The following is a 19,517-nucleotide window of genomic DNA, read 5'->3' as shown; positions in this document are numbered from 1 at the left end:
TAAAAGACAAGCATTTATTAAAATGTTCATATGTAAAATATTAATGACACATTTAATGTTAACTACAATGGCTGGTTCTTAGAAATGGAAATTATATGCAGAGTTGGTTTTTTTTTTGTACGTAAATCTCTCTGAATGATACATGCTTCATATTTACAAATGTTTAATATCATTTCAATGATGAATCATTAGATTCTGGTATTTTCATCTCTCTCTTCTTGCTTCAATGCTAAGCACAAATTGTTGTTATATGTACCAATAGATAATGATTTTATCTCCAAGCACTTATTTACTGTGTTGCCTGTAATATAATCTTTCCTTATATCAAATACTCTTTAGACTCTGGCATAACCATAGAATGTTTTTTTAACAAGCCCTACTCTGAAAAGAAAATGGACATTATTACTTACACGATCATACTAATTCCAGAGAGTTCTACACATTTTAATGCACTTAGTAAGTGTTCTATAGAGTACAAATGAAAGTCAAGGTATAGTTTTCACAAGATATCTGTTTAATGAGCAAGTCACCCTAATTAGGAAAAGAGGAATACTGAACCAACCAATTCAAAGGATCAGGTGCACCTTCTGCAGTTGTTGGCTTCTGTTACCTGTTAACAGGAGCATGAGCATCTCCTAGTAGGCTTGTATCAGAGTTGCCTCCATACCATCGGTGTTCCTAAGGAATGCCAAGTGTCCCAGTGTAGTACTGCAGTAAGTTACTACAGGAGACTCATTTCATTCTCATCAACACTATTCTGTTAATAGACTTTGGCATTTGCATTTCAGTTTTATGAATGAATTGAGTACTGTCCAAATATTACTCAGCTTCCTTTTCTGTTGAGCAGTGAAGAGAACTGCTGAAGACCAAGCCCAGCTAGACTGAGACTTCCCTCCATTTCTCATTCTTATACTGCTCTGTTTTCACAGACTAGAAAGTGTTAACAACTGTAGCCCGGCCAGGTCAGCATTACAAATTTAGTGCTTTTTCTTGAACTTGGTTTTATTCCACATATAGACAAAGTTAAAATGTATTGAAAGATATTTTGAAGACTACCCTTTTGCGGGGAGAGCATGAGAAGATAAGAACATATACATAAAGAAGATGAGGGATGAAGTTGGATTATTCATATCACATAATTATTTCTGAGAAAAATCTGCTTTTGTAACCAAAAGTAACTAATCTGCTCTTAGTAAAGAAATGAGACATAAACATTCATCTGTGATTTAAAAGTTGATTTATTGATTTTTTAATTGTAAATTAACATTAAATATTTCATTTGTACAATATTTGAATTTAGTCAACACTTCTTTAAGATAACTTACATTTTTATAGATTTGTCGGTATCTTTTAACAATCAAACATAGTAAGCAAATGTATCAAGACAATAGTTCATATTTTTAGAACACTTCAGTCTAAACACATCTTGAAAGGTAACAGTTGACAAATTTTCAGCTATTCAAAATTGCGTGCTTGAATTCTTCATGAATTAAATGTTATCTACTCTAGAAATTTAATATAAAAATAAATTCAAGTTAAAAAGTTCAAAACTCATTGGTCACTGATCTAACACTGTAAGAAGAGTAAGTAATGATTGTGTTAAGTAAGTGATACAGTTTTATTAAATTGCTCGCTATAACTCAAAATAGTGCTACAGAGAGTAATCTTGCACGCTAACTTTTTCCCAGTTGAGTATTCACGCACAAATTCCTAATAACATAGCACAACTAAACAAGAGTTTACAACACTGACAAACTCAGCAGGTTACAAAGTGCACATTTTAATGCCGGGAAACCACGCTTTACACAGTAGAGCCACGTTCTATTCTACAATTAAAACCTGAATACATTTTGTGCTTTGGTCTTTGATGAAATGTTAAGATTATATTGTTAAGTGAGAAGCTGTTTAAAGGAAATATTATTCAAATAACTTTTTATGATGACATAAGCACAGATGAACAGTGTGTATTTGAATTATGAGTATTACTTTGTGACCCAAGATCTGATTAAAAAAAAAAAAATGGCCGGGCGGTGGTGGCGCACGCCTTTAATCCCAGCACTCGGGAGGCAGAGCCAGGCGGATCGCTGTGAGCTCGAGGCCAGCCTGGGCTACCAAGTGAGTTCCAGGAAAGGCGCAAAGCTACACAGAGAAACCCTGTCTCGAAAAACAAAAACAAACAAACAAACAAAAAAAAAAAAAACAAAAAAAAAATGCAGCTGGTACAACAACAGGGTCAGGGAGGCCAGGACAAAGCAGACGAAAAGTCCAGTAAAGCTTGCTCTTCAGCGTGCCTTACTTAGTAAAAAGTAGTTCTAAAGAGCCTCACAGGGCATTTAGTCTCTGCTACAAATCAAATATGTAATTATACTTGGTCACAGATGTAAAACAATAGTATATATACATTTACTCAAAACTTGTGTGAAGCTGTAAAAATGAAAAGAAAATTTAGGATATATGAAATAGTTACAAAATTCTGAAGACTCAATGACTATTTGTTTTTGGCTATACTTTTTTTAATCATACCATCACAATACCTTAAAATTACATGTATCCATGTACTAATTAATTATATGTATGTGTCTATTCACACCTGTGTGTGCGTGTGTGTGTGTGTGTGTGTGTGTGTGTGTGTGTGTGTGTGTCTGTATATGTGTGTGTGTGATTGTAAGTGTGTGTATATAGGACAGGGGACAACTTGTAGGAGTCAATTCTTTCTACCATGTAAGGTCCCAGGGACGAAATTCAGGTCATCAGGTATGAGTGCAGGCAGAGTTACTCACTGAACCATCTTGGTGACCCCATAGTCCTTCTATATATATTTTAGCTTGTGCAACTTGTATATGATAATGTATTATGGAACACTACTTTATAATGGTTACTGGAAAAGGCTATTTAGATGATATACTAAATCAGGTATTAAAATAATTTTAAAAAGAGAAATTTATTCTTTACAACCAAACTAGCAACAGGTAAGTTATTGATATATCATTTTCTTCAAAAAAAAAAAGGATATTCATGAAGGGGAATGTTAATCCATTGCACAGTATTATATCTAACTAGTGGAAATGCTCAGAAAATATTTGTTTAAATAAATGAATGAGAAAACAATAACTCTAAAATATTCCTATATGAAACACATGACCTACTACTTTAGAAGTTTCCTAAAATATAAGCATACACATATATAAAATGATTTTTGATGGCGTTATCCTATCATGATGCAACAAGATTCCAACTATATACCATGAAACAACAAATAAAATGCCCCACCCAGTGCCAAGAATAGGTTACCTCCTTTGGAATTGCTAGTCATTAAGGTCACATGGACCCATAACATTACAGTTATTGCAATGTTCTTGGATACCATCTAGAATTTGACAGTAAAATCCCACTTCTAAAGACACTACATAATTGGGAGATACAGCATGGACAAATCAAGCTGGCCTGGAAACTTCATTCCCAATTGCTAGCTCTCATAGTGCTGGAAGATGCTAGGAGTGTTACCAGCGGGGAAAAGTAGTCATCAATCTTACCCAGCTGAGCTCCAATAATGACGAGTGCATGAGTGGCACAAACATCATGGGACTAACGAATCACTTTCTGGTTGGAGGTAAGGTCCACTTCACAAGTTGAAACCCATGCTTGGCACTGTTATTGGAATCAAGAACTTGTGGATATATATGACATGTGACGTAAAGAAAAACCTATTGCTACTACTCAACTGAATTAACATGATGTATTAAATAACCTCCTATTATCTTATTGTTCTACCAATAGATTAATGCATCTCTCAACCATCATCAGTGAAACTTATTTTTCCAATAGATTGTGATTATCACAGAGACCCCAACTGGTCAAGGTTCATACAATAGCAGATTGTGCAATGTTCAGCCCTAGTGGAGCATCTGTATTACAACTCCTCCTTTCAAGGCTCAGGGATGATTGCAGAAGAAGGGGCAGAGAGTTTGTGAGATCCAGGGCTACCTGATGACTACTAGAAAACAGTACTGACTGCATATACCAGTACAGTTGAAGATATGAGCCACAGTGGCTGTAACAGCATGTACAAGACCTGTGGGAGATGGGAATGGAGTCACGTTCCACTCCTAGCTAAGTTGCAACTGGAAACTGATAGCTGCTGGGAAAAGGAAATGGAAATTTCTTGAAGGGTCTTGCCCCTGGTGGGTCAACCAAGCTCCAGTAAGGCCACACACCCAAGAGTATAAGGGCAGCACAAATTGTACCTGATGGAAAAAGGGGACACAGAGTTGGCCAGGTAGGCGAGGGAGATGCATCTGGGAGAAATTGGGGGAAGGTGAGGAATATGATCAAAAACATTGTACAAAATTCCCAAAGAACTAATAAAAATAAAAAGATTTTTTATTTTTGAGTATGTGCTTATGTCTGCATATATGAATGCCATATGTGTGTGGGTAGCTACGGTAGTCAGAAAAGGGTGTTGGATCCCCTAGAGCTTGAGTTATAAGCTGCCTACTGTGGGTGCTAAGAACCAAACTCAGTTCTCTGGAAGAGCAGCAAGTGCTTTTAAGTGCTGAGCTATCTCTCTTCCCTCTCCCCCGCCCCCAAAATAACTTTTAAAAGACAAAAAGTTGCTTAAGTATCTGTTAAACTTTCCAATTCTGTTTTCAAAGTAAGTTCACATTTGTTGAGGATAATAAGGCAGCTAGATCCCATGACTTTCTTTTTTCTTTCTTTCTTTCTTTCTTTCTTTCTTTCTTTCTTTCTTTCTTTCTTTCTTTCTTTCTTTCTTTCTATCTTTCTTTCTTTCTTTCTTTCTTTTCCTTTCCTTTCTTTCTTTCTTTTTTGGTAAGTATCAGGGTTTCACTTTATTCTAAGAATTTAGGTTCCTACTATCCCAGCCTCCCAAAAACTAAGGTTGCCGGTATGTTCCTCGCTTCTTTCTAATTATTTCACATAATAGTTCTTCAACCATTCTTTTTATTTTTTTTTAAATTTGTATATACACTTTTAAGTATATATTAAGCAGAAGTTAGGATGCAATAATTTCTTGTGTTTTTCTCTGCTGCAATATCATGAAAGTATACTGCTTGTTGAATTTTACAATATGGAGGATATCCATTCAGATATTAAGGCAGACTCCATATCCTAATACAAATGAAATAGACTGTATTTTGTGGCAGGTAGGAGAGAAAGTCTAGGGCTCAACATGGCATAAGCATGCATGTGTGTATGTGTATATGTGTGTGTATAAAATCCAAGACTTCTGTACAAAGTCAGTAATTTTCAGAGTCAACATACTTGGTGGGTGGACTAGAAACATTGCTCTACAGTTCAGGATTAGACATATTTGTATGTCTTAATCTGTGTCTGGTTGAAACGAAGAAGCAATCAAATGGCCCACCTGCCTGTTCCTGATCATGGGTTTTAAGTTTTACCCCAGCACCCAGGAGGCAGAGGCAGGCAGACCTTTGTAAGTGTATCTTTGCTACATAATGAGGCCCTATCTTACAAACAAACAAGTAAGCAAGCAAACACACAACAAAACCGTAGCAAACACCCCAAACAAAACCAAACACCCTTAATCACAGTGTTTCATTTAAGGCTAGAATTCACAGTTACTTAGCAGTGTACCATGACCCCTCCCAAATATTCCAGGTGAGCATTCCCAGTAATCTGAATTAGACAGAAACATAAACAGTAAGACAAAAACCAAACACAAGTTATACGTTGAGGAATGAACATTAAACCCCGGTCAGAAACATTTTTCAGAAGTAAAATTACAACGAACAGAGGCTCAGTAGTTAAGCCATCAGAAGCACTGCAGGAAAGGGGAACTACAGAACCAGATCCATAAAATAAGAGTGGGTTTGAGATGCCAGGTACAGAATATAAACCATGCTGACTATAGTTGAAGAGACAGTGAAGGTACATTAGAGGAACAAGATTTACAAAATATGACCAGGTAGAAAGGAAGAACGAAGAATTATCAACTGAGACATTCAATCACTGAACTTAGAAATTACATGAGATGGAAAAGTTGAAAGCCGACAAGTTGGTGGGTCCAAATCAACCAGAGAGACTCTCCGAAGGAAGAGGGTCAGATGGGCCTGAGGATGGGACATCACGCATGTCCTTTGTTTTCAGGAAAATGAAGGGTGTCATGAAATTGTATGGAGGAGGTAGGGGTGGTTGGAGATAGCCTTGGAATAGAGGCAACGTGGTATATACACATGATGGAATAGTGCTTGGCCTTAAAAAATAAATTCTGTTATTTGATTCAACATAGAGAGATTTAGAGAACATTAAGTGAAGTAGAACCAAGCAGAGATAGACTAATACCAGGTACTCTACCTCATGTATTTGCTTTAATTTAATTTCATCTTGGTTCAATGTAGAGTATCTAGGAAGAGGGAACCTCAATTGAAGATTCGCCTTCATCAGATGCCTGTGGCCATGTCTATGAAAGATTGCCTTAATGATTAATGTAGCAGGGTCCAGGTCCTGTGGGCGATACCATTTCCTGGGCTGGTGGACTTTGGCCAATAAGAAAACTAGTTAAGAATGAGCCAGTGAGCAAGCTAGTATGCAGCATTTCTTTGTGGTTTCTGTATCAGGTTCCTGCCTTGAGTTCTGGCCTTGATTTGACCTCAGTAATGGATTGTGATTTGGATGTGTGACCCCTGATAAATTCTTTTCTCCACAAGTTACTGTTGACCACAATGTTCTTGTCATAGCAAGAAAAAAATTAGAATATATGAAATTCAAAATAATTAAACTTACCAAAGCACAGAGTGAAAATGGTGATTATGGAGGCTGGGGAAGTGTAGGAGAAATGATCAAAAAGTATAAAAATCTCAGCCAGGAGGAACATGGTCTTCTTGGGGGATGTGGGAAAGGTTTTAGCACATTGCCTTGTGAATACAGTTAACAAGAGAGCACTGTATGCTAAAAGATGCTAAGAGACTATGCCTCAAATGTTCTTACAACAGGTGTTAAGTATCTGAGTTGATTTAATCATTTGGGTTGGTCTAATCATTCCACATCATTTTCATAAGCCATAACCTTACTTTGTGTTCTGTGAATTTATATAGTTATAAATGGTCATTTGGCAATTTTTTTAATAAAGGAAGGAAATTGAAAATAAAGACAACCTCAATCAAGCAAAAACAGAATTCATGCCAGTAAACCTTCACGCAAGCACCATTCAATGAGCATATGCTCTAGAAAGGAGAAAAGAAATGCTACCATGTTGTGTTTACCTAGTATGAAAGGTATTTTAGAGTGATATTTTAAGTCAATTTCCTTTGTAAAACTAATAGAAAGTTCCCAAAGCATTAGAATATCTAATTAATGCAGCATGAATCAATCTGGCTTAATTATTTGCCCTGTGAGTTTGCATTTTGTATCTCCATTTATGTCAAATGTCAATCACTGGGAAATTTGATAGTAGAAATCTTTTAATCATTGATACAGGCTGTATTGTGTCATATGAAATTATTTTGTATAGTTTAATGTGCTTGTCCAAAATAATACAACTAACCTCTAAGTCCAGAAGGTTGTAGATAAATAGTACTATCTAATTTCCCAGTTTATATAAATGGAAACATTTAGAAAAGGGTTCATTGCAGTATTAGAATAACACAATTTATACTAAAGACCAATACTACCGTCAATGCTATAATGACTTCAACATTTCCCTCCATAATAAACCTAATGCTAATGTCTCAAGCTATTGCTGAATATATAATAGCCTTTGTGTTTTCTTATATGTTAAATTTTAACAGTATCTAACTTGAACATGAGAGGTCTTACATAACAAGAAATTTTGTTCTATTAAGCTGTAGAATAAAAAGTTATAAAAAGCATTTATGAATGATTAAATATTGAAGGGAAGTTGGAACATTTAATCTATTGCAAAACTCATTTAATGCAAAGGTACCCTGGTGATAGGACATTTTTGATACTCTACTTGAAGGGAACATTTTCATACAGTGTAACTTGTGGGATTTAATTTCCTTTTCCTCTGAGAATTTGGAAATTGTTAGACTGTCCAATGGCACACTTTTCCGGCAGAACATAAAATCATATTATAGGATTTCAGTAACTTAAAAAATATCATCCAGGGCCAAATTTATTACTGGAAAAGCACATTCACAACAAATGATAAAAAAAAAAATGCAGTAAGAACAAAGTTGAAATTGTTACTTTGAATTTATCCTGAAATGATCGCCATGACATTTTTTTATGCCACTGCCCTGCTGTATTTTATGATAGGTTTTGTCACCAAGAACAAACTGAATTGATCTGGGATCAAATATAAATTTGCCATTTTCAAACAGACAAACATAGTAGTCGCGTTTGCAGGACTCCATCAAACCACGGAGCTCAGCACATGTAGCTCCACTCTGATAAACTTCTTTGCCACCCTTTCAGCTTTGGCAAGATTTTGCCTTGTACCTAAATGAGACATCAGAATCGGGATGCTGAATACCGAACAACAAACGGTTGTACTTGAGTCTTAGAGGCTTCTTGTCAATTATTTCTAAATCAAAATAAGTTAAAATCATAGCCAATAGTAGCTTTATTTCATTAACTGCCAAGTATCGGCCTGGACATTTGCTGGCTCCGAATCCGAATGGCAGAACACAATACTTCAGCTTTTTCCCGTCTTTGAGAAAGGTTGTTTTCTTCTTGCCATCTTCTATGAATCGATTAAACCTAAATTCCTATAAAGAATAATAGACATTGTTAAAATTAAAATTTTACACGAACTAGCTAGAGTTAGGTCCACCGGGTTGCTATCTCTCCTTGTCTGTCTTGTTGTGCAAGGCTGCTTTTTGTCTGAAAACATACGGGAGGAAGTAAAACTCGAATACATGAAAGCCATATTCAAACCTTCAAAAAATTAAAATGTTACAGGGAACACCTATATTCAAATACCTAAACCACTTTTCTTCTCTGTTCACATTTGTCTTGTCTTTTCTTACTTAGTCTTCTGTGCTGTCACTAACTACTAGAGGCCGGATAATTGATAAAAACAAACAAACAAACAAACAAAAAAAAACATTGATTTCAGCTCATGATTCTAGAGTCCAAAAAGTTAAAGAGCCTGGTGTTAATGGGGCCTTGATCCATTCAGAGCAAGATGATGCATTTAGAAGAGTGAAAATAAGAGAGGCAGTCTATTGTTATAATAACCCACTTTTCTGGTAGCCAATATGGTGTCAAGAAAGTGATAACTAACATGAAAAGGGCCTTAACCCTAACAACCTAACCACCAAAATGGCATTCAGATTTCAGGCTGAGTTTTGGAGGGGACACTCAATACTCAAATAACTGTGATTACAGTGAGTTTTTTAAGCACAAAGGCTACATCTATCTCCATTTCTATCCTCTATGATGGATCTTGACACATAGACTATTGATATACCAATTATGGGTAGAAGGGGTCTCCTATACTGCTGCCATTGTTACTGTGAAGTAGTACATCTCAGCAGCCAGTTTGCTATTCATTTATCCTCCCATCTATCTATTGATGAATATCATGAATTTAGATCATTGCTTGGATTAAAGAGACAGAAAATAATAAAATTCAAACAAAGCCCCAGAGAGAACCTAAGCTGAAAAACATATTTTTTTCTATGTTAATGTGAATTTCCCCTATGACATTTCTATTAGAGTGCACTCTGCTTGGATTAATTCTAGGTAACAGGCATTTCTGACATATTTTTATAAATAAGTTACAATACTTGCTACAGAAAGTTAGAGAGCTGGTTTGTTTAGGATAGTTTACCAGCAGCCTTAATTTTGCCAGTCTGCTAAAATTTCCTGGCTCAACTCTCGAGTTTGTTAAAAGGTACTGAGTGACCTTATTTTAGTTCAACATGAATTAAACCATCAATTAAATTAATGTTCACAGTTTGAATTAAGATGACCAATTATTTCCAATAGTTGGAGCTCATTAGATCTGCTCAACCACAACTTTGATGTAAACTACATGATGTCAAACTTATAGAGGTAGGTCAGATCCAACATGTTTCAGGTTATGGTGAAACTCTATAATGTGACTAAATTATGAATGCATCACAAATGCTCGAACTATTTTAATGGCAAGTTTAATAATGTCAAGCCAATCATTTCCTTTATCAGTATTGGGTTTACCTTAGTTTAATCCAGAATACTAAATTTCTTAAGTATTTGAATTTTGAAAACCTTTGCACAGTTCTTACTCTCTCCCAACATGCAAGTCAGTACAACGGTATTCTCTGTGAGCATACAGCCACAGAGCGAGACCCAGGATAGGCACCAAAACTACACAGAGAAACCCTGTCTCAAAAAACCAAAAAAAATTATTTTCAAATTTTATTCAAATTTATATATTTATGTTCTTATCATGACAGTCACAGAGTAAATGCTACTGATAGTTTCCCTCTGAGCTTTACTAAATAAACAATAAAATGGAAATTTCTGAGATTTTAATTCTGAAGAGACTGAAAAAGGATGACAGAAAGCTAGAAGAGTAACATAGTGATCAGTGAGAAGTTTGAGGAAACTTCCCTAGCCTCTCACAGGGCAGCCATTGAGGTCACTGAGAAGAGCCTGGGCATCCTTGGTATCATGGGGCTTATTTTATTTACACTAGCTGGATACTATGGATTCACAACTTATGTTGTTTTCTTTTTTGCCTTTTCTGGCACAAATGCCAGAACTACAGTGAATTGTTTTTTCTCAGGGATTGTTTTTCATGTCAAAATTTTCTTAAACTATTTGGCCTTAGCAGGAAGCTGTAGGAAAGAGTGCTAATCTCCTTAAATTGGTCAACAGGAAGAAGAATGCATCAGTGGTGAGTTCAGGAAGGCAGGCATGAACCCCAGAAATGGAAGAAGTTCACCAGAAGAGGGTTTCATGTAATACCTCTCCTTCTCTAGAAACGCTATGACCAGGCTGGTCTCGAACTCATAGAGATCTGCCTGGCTCTGCCTCCCTAGTACTGGGATTAAAGGCGTGTGCCACCCTCACCCGATGAAAATAAATTTTAGTAATGATTCATTTTGTTTGTTCCACTGCCTATGCATGGAGAACCTGGATAGGTCCATGTTGGGGAGGCTTATGATCTCCATTAGGAAGTTATGTTTAGTTTTAGCTCCTAAAGGGAAGCATAATTTAATCTCACCTGAGCTATTTGGGATAATAGCAATGTAAAACAAAGGCCAGCAAGCTCCACTCAAACTCAGTATTGACACAATCATTTAAAGCCTCCAAGTGACCCTAGGGTGTTGGAAACAGGAGTAGATATGAAAGCCACCACACCTGCTTGGTGCCCACTAGGTGTTCTACTGGTATGTCCTGGAGGTGGTCACGCTCAATGAATTGCATAACAACCTCTGACTGACTTGGGGTCTAGGAATTTGAAGCAATCTGGCCAATGGCACAGAGGAAAAGAAAAGTCTGTGGGGACCTCCAGAAGTCCTTTGCTTAGAAAGAAAGCAGCCCAGAAAACAAGGGCTTGTGGTCAGCCTTTCTCTGGACCTTGTCACACATAGGTGACAAGGACAAACTGCAGTTAGGACCAGCTCACAGAAAATGGCAAAGTGAGGGAACCCCGGTGTCGTCTTAGTCTGCATCGCATTTTCACAGCCTCTAGTACAGTGACACTCCCGTGGCAGGATTCCACATATGCTTCTTGGACTAGTGAACAAAGGATAGTCATGCCTACTGTTAAAACCACATTCACGTTCTTGAAGAAAAGATAAGATGACTGAATGTGGGCGTGAGCATACAGAGAATGGGAAGTGGCTGCATATTCAGAGTATACAAACAGCAGAAAATGTGCAACACCGAAGCATTTGAAGTCCAGTTTGGATAGGAGATGCACTTTTTGGGATCCAGAGGAAAGGAACTTTTAATATACATGACATAGGAGAATCGCATAACCACCTCATTTGTGCTTTCTGAATACTATGTTTAGTTCAGTTCAACAGATTTTTTAAAACGTATTTCCTGTATAAGAAACATTGCTAATACAAAGGCATAAAGCACAGTCCTGCTGAGGTGGCGCACTTGATATGTTCATATCTTTAGTTCACTCAGTTCATGACTTGACTATAGAAATCTAAATTAGACAAAAGATACAACCTTCTAGTAATGAAAACAACAACAACAAAAAACCTTTCAGTTTTTGGAAAAGCTAAGGGGACTCCAGTGATGGCCCTGGATTCCAGTCTTCCTGGAGACAGGACGATATGGCAGAGAAGTTTTTTTTGTACCTCCATGATCTGGGTTCAAATCAACTAGGAGTTGTTGCCAGCTAGTGCTAGCTTCTGAGAGGGTGTGCACAAATCTCCCAGGCTCTATATCAGAGGCTTCACGATGGTAACATGTTACCTCCCCAGTACAGTAGTGTTTGCACCAGAAACTGTTAATATTACAGATTGGATCTTTCAAAACCATTTCACCAGGACACCAAGGGTTTCAATATGGTAGGTGTGAAATGTCAGTTTGCTGGCATGGCAGAAACTCCCTTAATATAAAGCACCTGGCTATGGGGGAAAAGCCATGTGATAAGGTCTGTATGGTAAACAATAAAGGACAAGGGGAACTTTTATTTCTCTGTCACCTTATGTTATCACAGGGCTGCTGGGAAAAGAGCAGCTCATTAAGTGTTTACTTCTTTGAGCTCAACAGAGTGCACAATCTCTATTCTTGATGGAGACAGAGAATCATTTTTTTTATCTTACTCACCTGTGATAACTGGTCTTTTCTAAGAACAGTGAGGATAATTAAAATAATCCTGACATTGAGGTTCCCATAGTGATTGGCAACTTGCAAATTGATTTAGCTTTTTATTACACCCACAGCCTTCTGAAGATGGGGACACACTGCATGAGGTTAAACCAGACCTTGTAATAGCAGAGCTTTTCTAAAATATTCTGAAGGTGCTGTGCTTTTCTATCTTTACCTCGGGAGCTGCAAGGTGATTGTGACATCTTAAATGGTGCTGTGTGTTCCCTATACTCTGACACTGTCAACAGGCTTCTCTATTCTTGACCATATTTAGACCTAGGAAAACGGACCTGTGGCATTAATTCACGCCATAGCTCCAGTTCTGGGCTTCCTGGTAGAAGAGAAACCACCACTGTTTCCTTCCCATTACTTGATGGCCAGTTGTATGATTTCTGGCCTATAACAGTGGTGAATTTAGGGAAGATCTTAGAAAAACTTTAATAAGCAGCTCACTGCTAGGCAAGTAACAGATTTTGCTGGGTAGCATGTCTACCTCTAAAGCAGGAGAGAGCCAAGGAGGACTGTTCCCTTTGGTTCACTCTCATTGTGCATGTTTCATTTGCCTGTATGTTTTCATACACTGACAGGAGCCATCCAAATGTGAGATGTCACAAGATAAGGAGCCCATATTGAGAAAAAGAATAATCCTTAATATACTAGTTACATGTTGGTAGTTTATAGGCCAGATTAGGATTTCAGAACACATTTTGTTTATCCCATGTTGCTTGAAACTTTAGTTTTCTGGATATTTAAAAATTCAGTTTCATCTCAAAGTCAATTTTTTCAGGTTCTTTAAAATCCATTTAAATAAAATCTTTAAAAACTATTCTTAATGTTTGCAATGGCTGAAGGTCAAGGATTACCCAGTTGTGGCATTTAGATGCCTTCTAGGTCTCTCTCTCTCTCTCTCTCTCTCTCTCTCTCTCTCTCTCTCTCTCTCTCTCTCTCTCTCTCTCTGTGTGTGTGTGTGTGTGTCTTTTTTATTTTATGTGTCTTTTTTATTTTATGTATGCCACATGTGTGTCTGGTATCTGACAAGATCAGAAGAGAGTCACCAGAACTGGAATTACAGATGGTTGGGAGCTTCCATGTAGGTGCTGGGAACTGAACCTGGGTCTTCTGCAAGACCAGCAAGTGTTCTTAAAGATTGTGCCATCTCTCCAGCCACCTCAAGTGTCCTTTCACTATTGTTCTTAACATTATTAGTAGTATGACTATATTCGTGTTCAAGCTACTTATTAATTTACTCTATTTGCATCCAGTACATATTTCAGTGTGTACCTCTTTTTCTTAACTGATACATAGTTTCATTTTCATTGCATTCACTAATCTTTATATCTCCTTAATCACTTTACATGGATAGTATTCTGTTGGCAGGACCACCCTTGAGTAAGTAGCTGCAAAATACTTGACATTTGCAAGGTAGTAATACCCTGTTGGCATGCACTATAGCAAAAGCACATGTAGGCAACAAATGGGCAGTGACACATTCTCACAAATTTGGTGGAAACTGCTCGTTTTCAAAGAGGAGATGACAGAGGTGATGATCGTGGAGGAATTTGGAATTTTCTAGGTAGGCAAGTAAGGAGGGGGTTTCCCTGAACAGAGAGATAAGTAATGGGGGGCATTTCAGGAGCAGAAAGGTACAGGTACCAAAGGGATGAATGTGTGAAGGAGAAGCAGGGCATGCTTTGGGGAGTGATATTTAGACATTCTGAAACTACACTTTAGTATGCTCAGAACCCATGATGGGCTAAGGATCCTGGGGTTTTAGGTTCCTAGAGCTAGGAAACTTGCATTTGGAGCCAGTCAGCCTCATAGTGTTGGCTCAGTTATTGCCTCTCTTCTAGCTGTAATTCCTAGTCTTCCCAATCAAAGCCTAAAGGATATAAAGTCTATAGTGAGGAGTAGGGGTCTCTTGAGGACTCAGGGGCCGTGACTTCAGTGCCAAATGGCCCAGGATATGATTTTCAGACTTTTCATTACTGCTAGTAGATGGTGGTTTGGCATGGGCATCTGAAACCCAAGTTTCTATTATGTGTTCTTGTTGCCATCTTAAGGACCAAAGAAAATGCAGTTATGTATCACTTGACAGTGGTATGGGCTTAGAAATCTTTATAGAATAAATAATAACTGGCAAAATCATGTTAAATAGCTCCAAATCATATTTTTGTTTTTGTACAAAGAATGATCATCATTCCACAACTAATTTCAAGAAAATAACACTGTAGCAAAAATTCTCTAATCCTAACACAAGTCAGGTATAACTGAATAATGCTAAAACCTACTAAATAACAGTCCATTGAGTCTCGTTAGAGTGATCCTAATGATTTTAAATCACTGTTCACAATAATGAAATTTTATTCTCCCACTGATTTAGTATGAGGCAAACCTTTTGTTTACTATTAATGTCATTTGGGTAATGTCTGCATTCCACAGAGCAACATATACACAAATTACAGTTCGGTCCCTTTCCTCACTCCTCCTCCTCCAGCTCCCTCTTCCCGCCCCCCCACCCCCTACCTCCCCACCTCCCTACCCCCGTCTTTCTCTCTCAGTTTTGTTAAAAGCCAAGCCTGGTGTTGAACTTGCTAATATCCTGTACCAACCTCCCAAATGCCAGATTATGGATGCACACCACTGCTCCTTAATCAACACTTACAATTTTTTCCTTTGATGCACGTGTGTGTGTGTGTGTGTGTGTGTGTGTGTGTGTGTGTGTGTGTGACAGGGTCTTTCTATGTAGCCATGGATGGTTTGGAATGTGCTGTGTAGTCCAGGCTGGCTTCAAGCATACAGAGATCTGATGGCCTTTCTACCATCATGCCTGACCCTAACTCTCATAATGTATAATTTTGGCTTTCAAATTTTTAAAGTTATCAATCAGATTTTTTTAAAGGGTGTAGAAGAGTGAGAGGTAGAAAAAGCACAAAGAAAGGTACTCATAAAGATGGAGGCAATCTAGTGAACATTTCTTATTTGATGAAAACAATAATTCTGATTTAACTCTCATGACATGAGTAATAAACTCCACTACTAATCAAATAATCACAAAGAAAACCCTAAGCAGAAGTGAAAAATTGTAAGAAGTGTTGCTATTTTAACCTTTACAAATATTTTTTCAGATATTAATTTCAGCTGTGTTATTCATTGACTATATACTAACAATTGGAATGATTCACAAATGCAGAGATGCAGCTTCATCTCTGGAGAACGCTCATTCATTGGCTGAAACTCTACATCCTCTCCGCTGTCATTATCTGCATAATGCCTTGCCTAAGAAACCATGCACACTTCCCCCTGTAATAAGACATTGGCTTTGCTGGTTAAATAAATACAAATCATTTCACTGTTTCTGAAGTCTGTCTTTTTATTAATTTCCTAATTCAATATTATAATTCAGGTTGGCTGCAGAACATCTATCTTCGAACCTGTGTTTAAAAGTGGTCCATCTACGAAGTATTTGAAAGGAGGATGGAAGTTTCCTTCTAAAAAGGTGGATGGTAAATGTTACAAGTCAGCAGCATCACTTCCTGTCAAGCACAAGCAGACTATAACTGCAGTCAATTGGCATGCAGGGGATGACTCTCTGAAGTGGTATTAAGGGATGAACCAAGGTGGATTAATTTCCAGTCTTTGATATTCATTAACTCCAGCTTCAGAAAAAAAATACAAGGAGATGACACAATTACCCTCGGAGCTTCACCCGGGAGCAGCGGCTTTACAATTTGAAGTTCATAGTGCCATGCTAATTCATCAAGCAGGGCCACATACCTTTAGCTAAAAGGCTTAACTACTATTTGGTCCTAACTATAGTGATGATGGTGTTTGACTTCTGAAGTAGCTTCATTTTGGAAGAGCTTAGCAAACTAGCTATTACTATTTAATTTTTATGCCACATATCTGTAGCTAGCCCTCTTGGATTTCAGTAATTCCTTGTCAAAGATACTCTAATTCAGTGGCTAAAAGTAATGGTGACTAGGGTAAAATGTCCATTTCACTTGAATTAAGTAGCATTTAGACTTATCTGAGTTTTTGTTCACAGACCACACACATCCTGTCAAAGGCAGATTCTTAGGGGGGAAAAAACTTCTGTAAAGGCAAAAATCTTCCTATTAGAGGGAAATAGAGAAGTCATCAGCAAGTTGCCTCAAATCTCCAGTGAGAGATTTGCGAAAGGATGCAGGAGTGAGCTTGCTTATTGCGCAGCAATAACCAACATGATGCTTATTTACCTCTGGAGCTTCAAAGACTTCTGGGTCAGTGTGTAAGATTGGAGGAAAGATGGCCACAAAGTCTCCCTTCCGCAGACAGTAACTGCTAGTCTCTGAGTGGAAATTCATATCCTCTTGCACTTCACGAAAGATGGTGGAGTAGGAGCACAGCCGCAGGACCTCGAGAATGGTGCTTTCTGAGGAAAACAAAAACAGCTCTTGTAACATGAGTGAGCGCTTTGAGACGCTGTCTCCGTTGGCTGTTAGAACTCATTAACAACAACCTCGCCTGGTAGGAAAATAATTTCTTCACATCCACTGAGACCTGAGAGAGAGTCGATGACGCTGTGGATGCTGAGAGTAAAGAACCTGGTGGCTTTGCCCCAACATCGTTTGAGGATTTACGGGCAGGAGGTAGCCGTGCTGTCTATGGACAGAGGAAAGAAGGAACGGTCTCCAAGAAAGGACTCATCTGTTAGGAGCACAACGTGAAGCTATACCCTTCTCACAGCATACTACTGGAGGGTTACTTCACCAGTCTTTAGAGGAGTGATGCCTTTAAAGCCAGGCTTAGCTGCTTAATAGCATTTAGGCAGTTAACCAGAAAGTAATTGTAGTAGGTGCATTTGGAGACAGCTTAACACTTAATTTCTCTTATGCTAGCTGTAAATAAAATGAGTCAGCATTTGCTGGAAATTTTTCAAGGAACACATTTTTATAGGATTAGGAAGAAAACCACATTTCCCTCACTATCCAGGGAGAATAACATCCACCATCACCATATCCTGGAAGATTCCAGAAGCCGAATGTCCTTGCTATCCCAGTGGCCTTCACCTTTTGCTCCTAGCACGGCAGATTTTATGGCTAATTTCCGGCGATTTATCCTGGCAGTTTGAGGAGGAATTCCTTTGGGAATAATATGCATAATTTGCATAAATCATTCTGATAGCATGCATATCAGTGTGTAGCTCCTGTCTAGGGCTGCATCTCTCCCTTCATAATCAAAACTGACTATGTTTCCACCAGCGTGAATGGATCCTGGAATATAAAGCTTGATTCTTTCTAATCAGCAACGCGAAAGAGTTCCAAATGGAGCTTCCCCCCTTTCACATGATAATAACTGATTGTGTTTATGACTTGCAATTTAGAAACCTCACACACACATACACATGTTCAGAGCCTAGTTTCTTGGTGCCGAGCACAGCTCTGTCAGCCAGTTCCCAGTTATTAGATTATTAAAAGCAGACCCATTAGTGGGGGCTTGTATACAGAAAAAAAAAAACCACAGAAATAAACATTATTTTGGTAAAATGTAAACCTATGAACAGCTTGTACAGGGACGTGTAGTAGCTTTGGGTGCCTTCTCCCGGGAGGTTTTTCCTTAAGCATGCGTTTGTCTAAAGAAATGGGGCTGCGGTCAGCTCTGTGTGGGCAGTGTGGTGATTCAATGTGACGTACAGTGAGGCTGTGCATATTCTCTTAGACTGCCTTCGTTATTATAATCAGGCAGAGTCAAATCGGTTTGCTGGTGATGAGGCTAGAAAAGAACTTTGGTTTTGGAACATGGACTCCACTGCAGATAGCCACAAGGCACCTGACATGACAGATTTCAGTTGGCAAGACACCAACAACCAACATTTCTATGGTGAAAATCAAGGATCCACTTTCCATGTCCTGCTGCTGGCCCTGTTGGACCAACAATAGTATGGCATCATTTTAACATGTGGTATGAAATCGTAGCTGGCATATGTAGTAGTTCTGTTCACACAAGTCCAGTAGGGTGTGGGAAGAAGAAATACAAAAGCAAAATAATGCTTGGGGTGGCTGCTGTGACAAGGGTAGGCATTTAACAGTCCGAATAACACAGTCATATCCTATTGGCTGGTGTGCTCCTGGGAAGCATGGCAGCTTGTGCCCACTGCAGTATCACAAATGACAATTGGGCAAGCATATCTTATGCAGAAGTTAATCACAATAATGGAGCTGAAAGTGTGGCTCAGCAGTCAGATCGTAAGTGACAAATCTGTTTTACCTTCCAGTACCAGTTATGTGTGCAAGACGAGGTTGGCTCTTGCTCTGAGCGATCATGCCGATAATCATTAGGCGACAAAAGTAATGAGTTGTGTTATTATCGCCAGTGGAGAGGGGAGCTTCTGGGGTCTGCGGCACAGCACCGAGACACAAAAGCCAGCAGCATTTCCACCAGCCCCAGAATGAGCATGGGCAGAACTATAGGTTGAGAAGAATGACAATGGTACCATGAAAAAAAAAAAAAAAAACAAAAACCAAAAAACTACAGCTTCTCCTTGTCGTTGTCATAGTTGAGCAGACACCAGCCAGTGCCACTGACAGACCAGCTGGGCCCTGGGAGGACTTCCATGCTACACCAGGAGGTACAGTAAATTATCCGGCACGGTAGAGCAACATCTGTTTCTGCGCTAGTGCCGAACAAACAAGGCAGTTTAAAACATACCAAGGGATAACCAAGCAACAAATGAACATGACCCTCAGTTTTCCCCCCTTCTCACGCACGGGGTG

At 38.4% G+C, this 19,517-nt stretch overlaps 1 protein-coding gene across 1 annotated transcript in view; it reads right to left on the bottom strand.

Moving 5' to 3' along the window:
- Positions 1-4,233: 4,233 nt before the first annotated feature.
- Positions 4,234-19,517, bottom strand: part of LOC131903458 (cytochrome P450 7B1) — a 175,369-nt gene continuing 160,085 nt past the window's right edge. Inside the window, exons 5-6 of the mRNA XM_059254045.1 lie at positions 17,001-17,176; positions 4,234-8,708 (exon numbers count right to left, since the gene is read on the bottom strand). Of these exons, the coding sequence (XP_059110028.1) occupies positions 8,412-8,708; positions 17,001-17,176 (473 nt within the window). The 3' untranslated portion in view covers positions 4,234-8,411. The remainder of the gene's footprint in view (positions 8,709-17,000; positions 17,177-19,517) is intronic.

This window comes from Peromyscus eremicus, chromosome 2, assembly GCF_949786415.1.
Source record: "Peromyscus eremicus chromosome 2, PerEre_H2_v1, whole genome shotgun sequence".
Classification (NCBI taxonomy): Eukaryota; Metazoa; Chordata; class Mammalia; order Rodentia; family Cricetidae; genus Peromyscus; species Peromyscus eremicus.
This window is presented reverse-complemented; position numbering and strand designations above follow the sequence as displayed.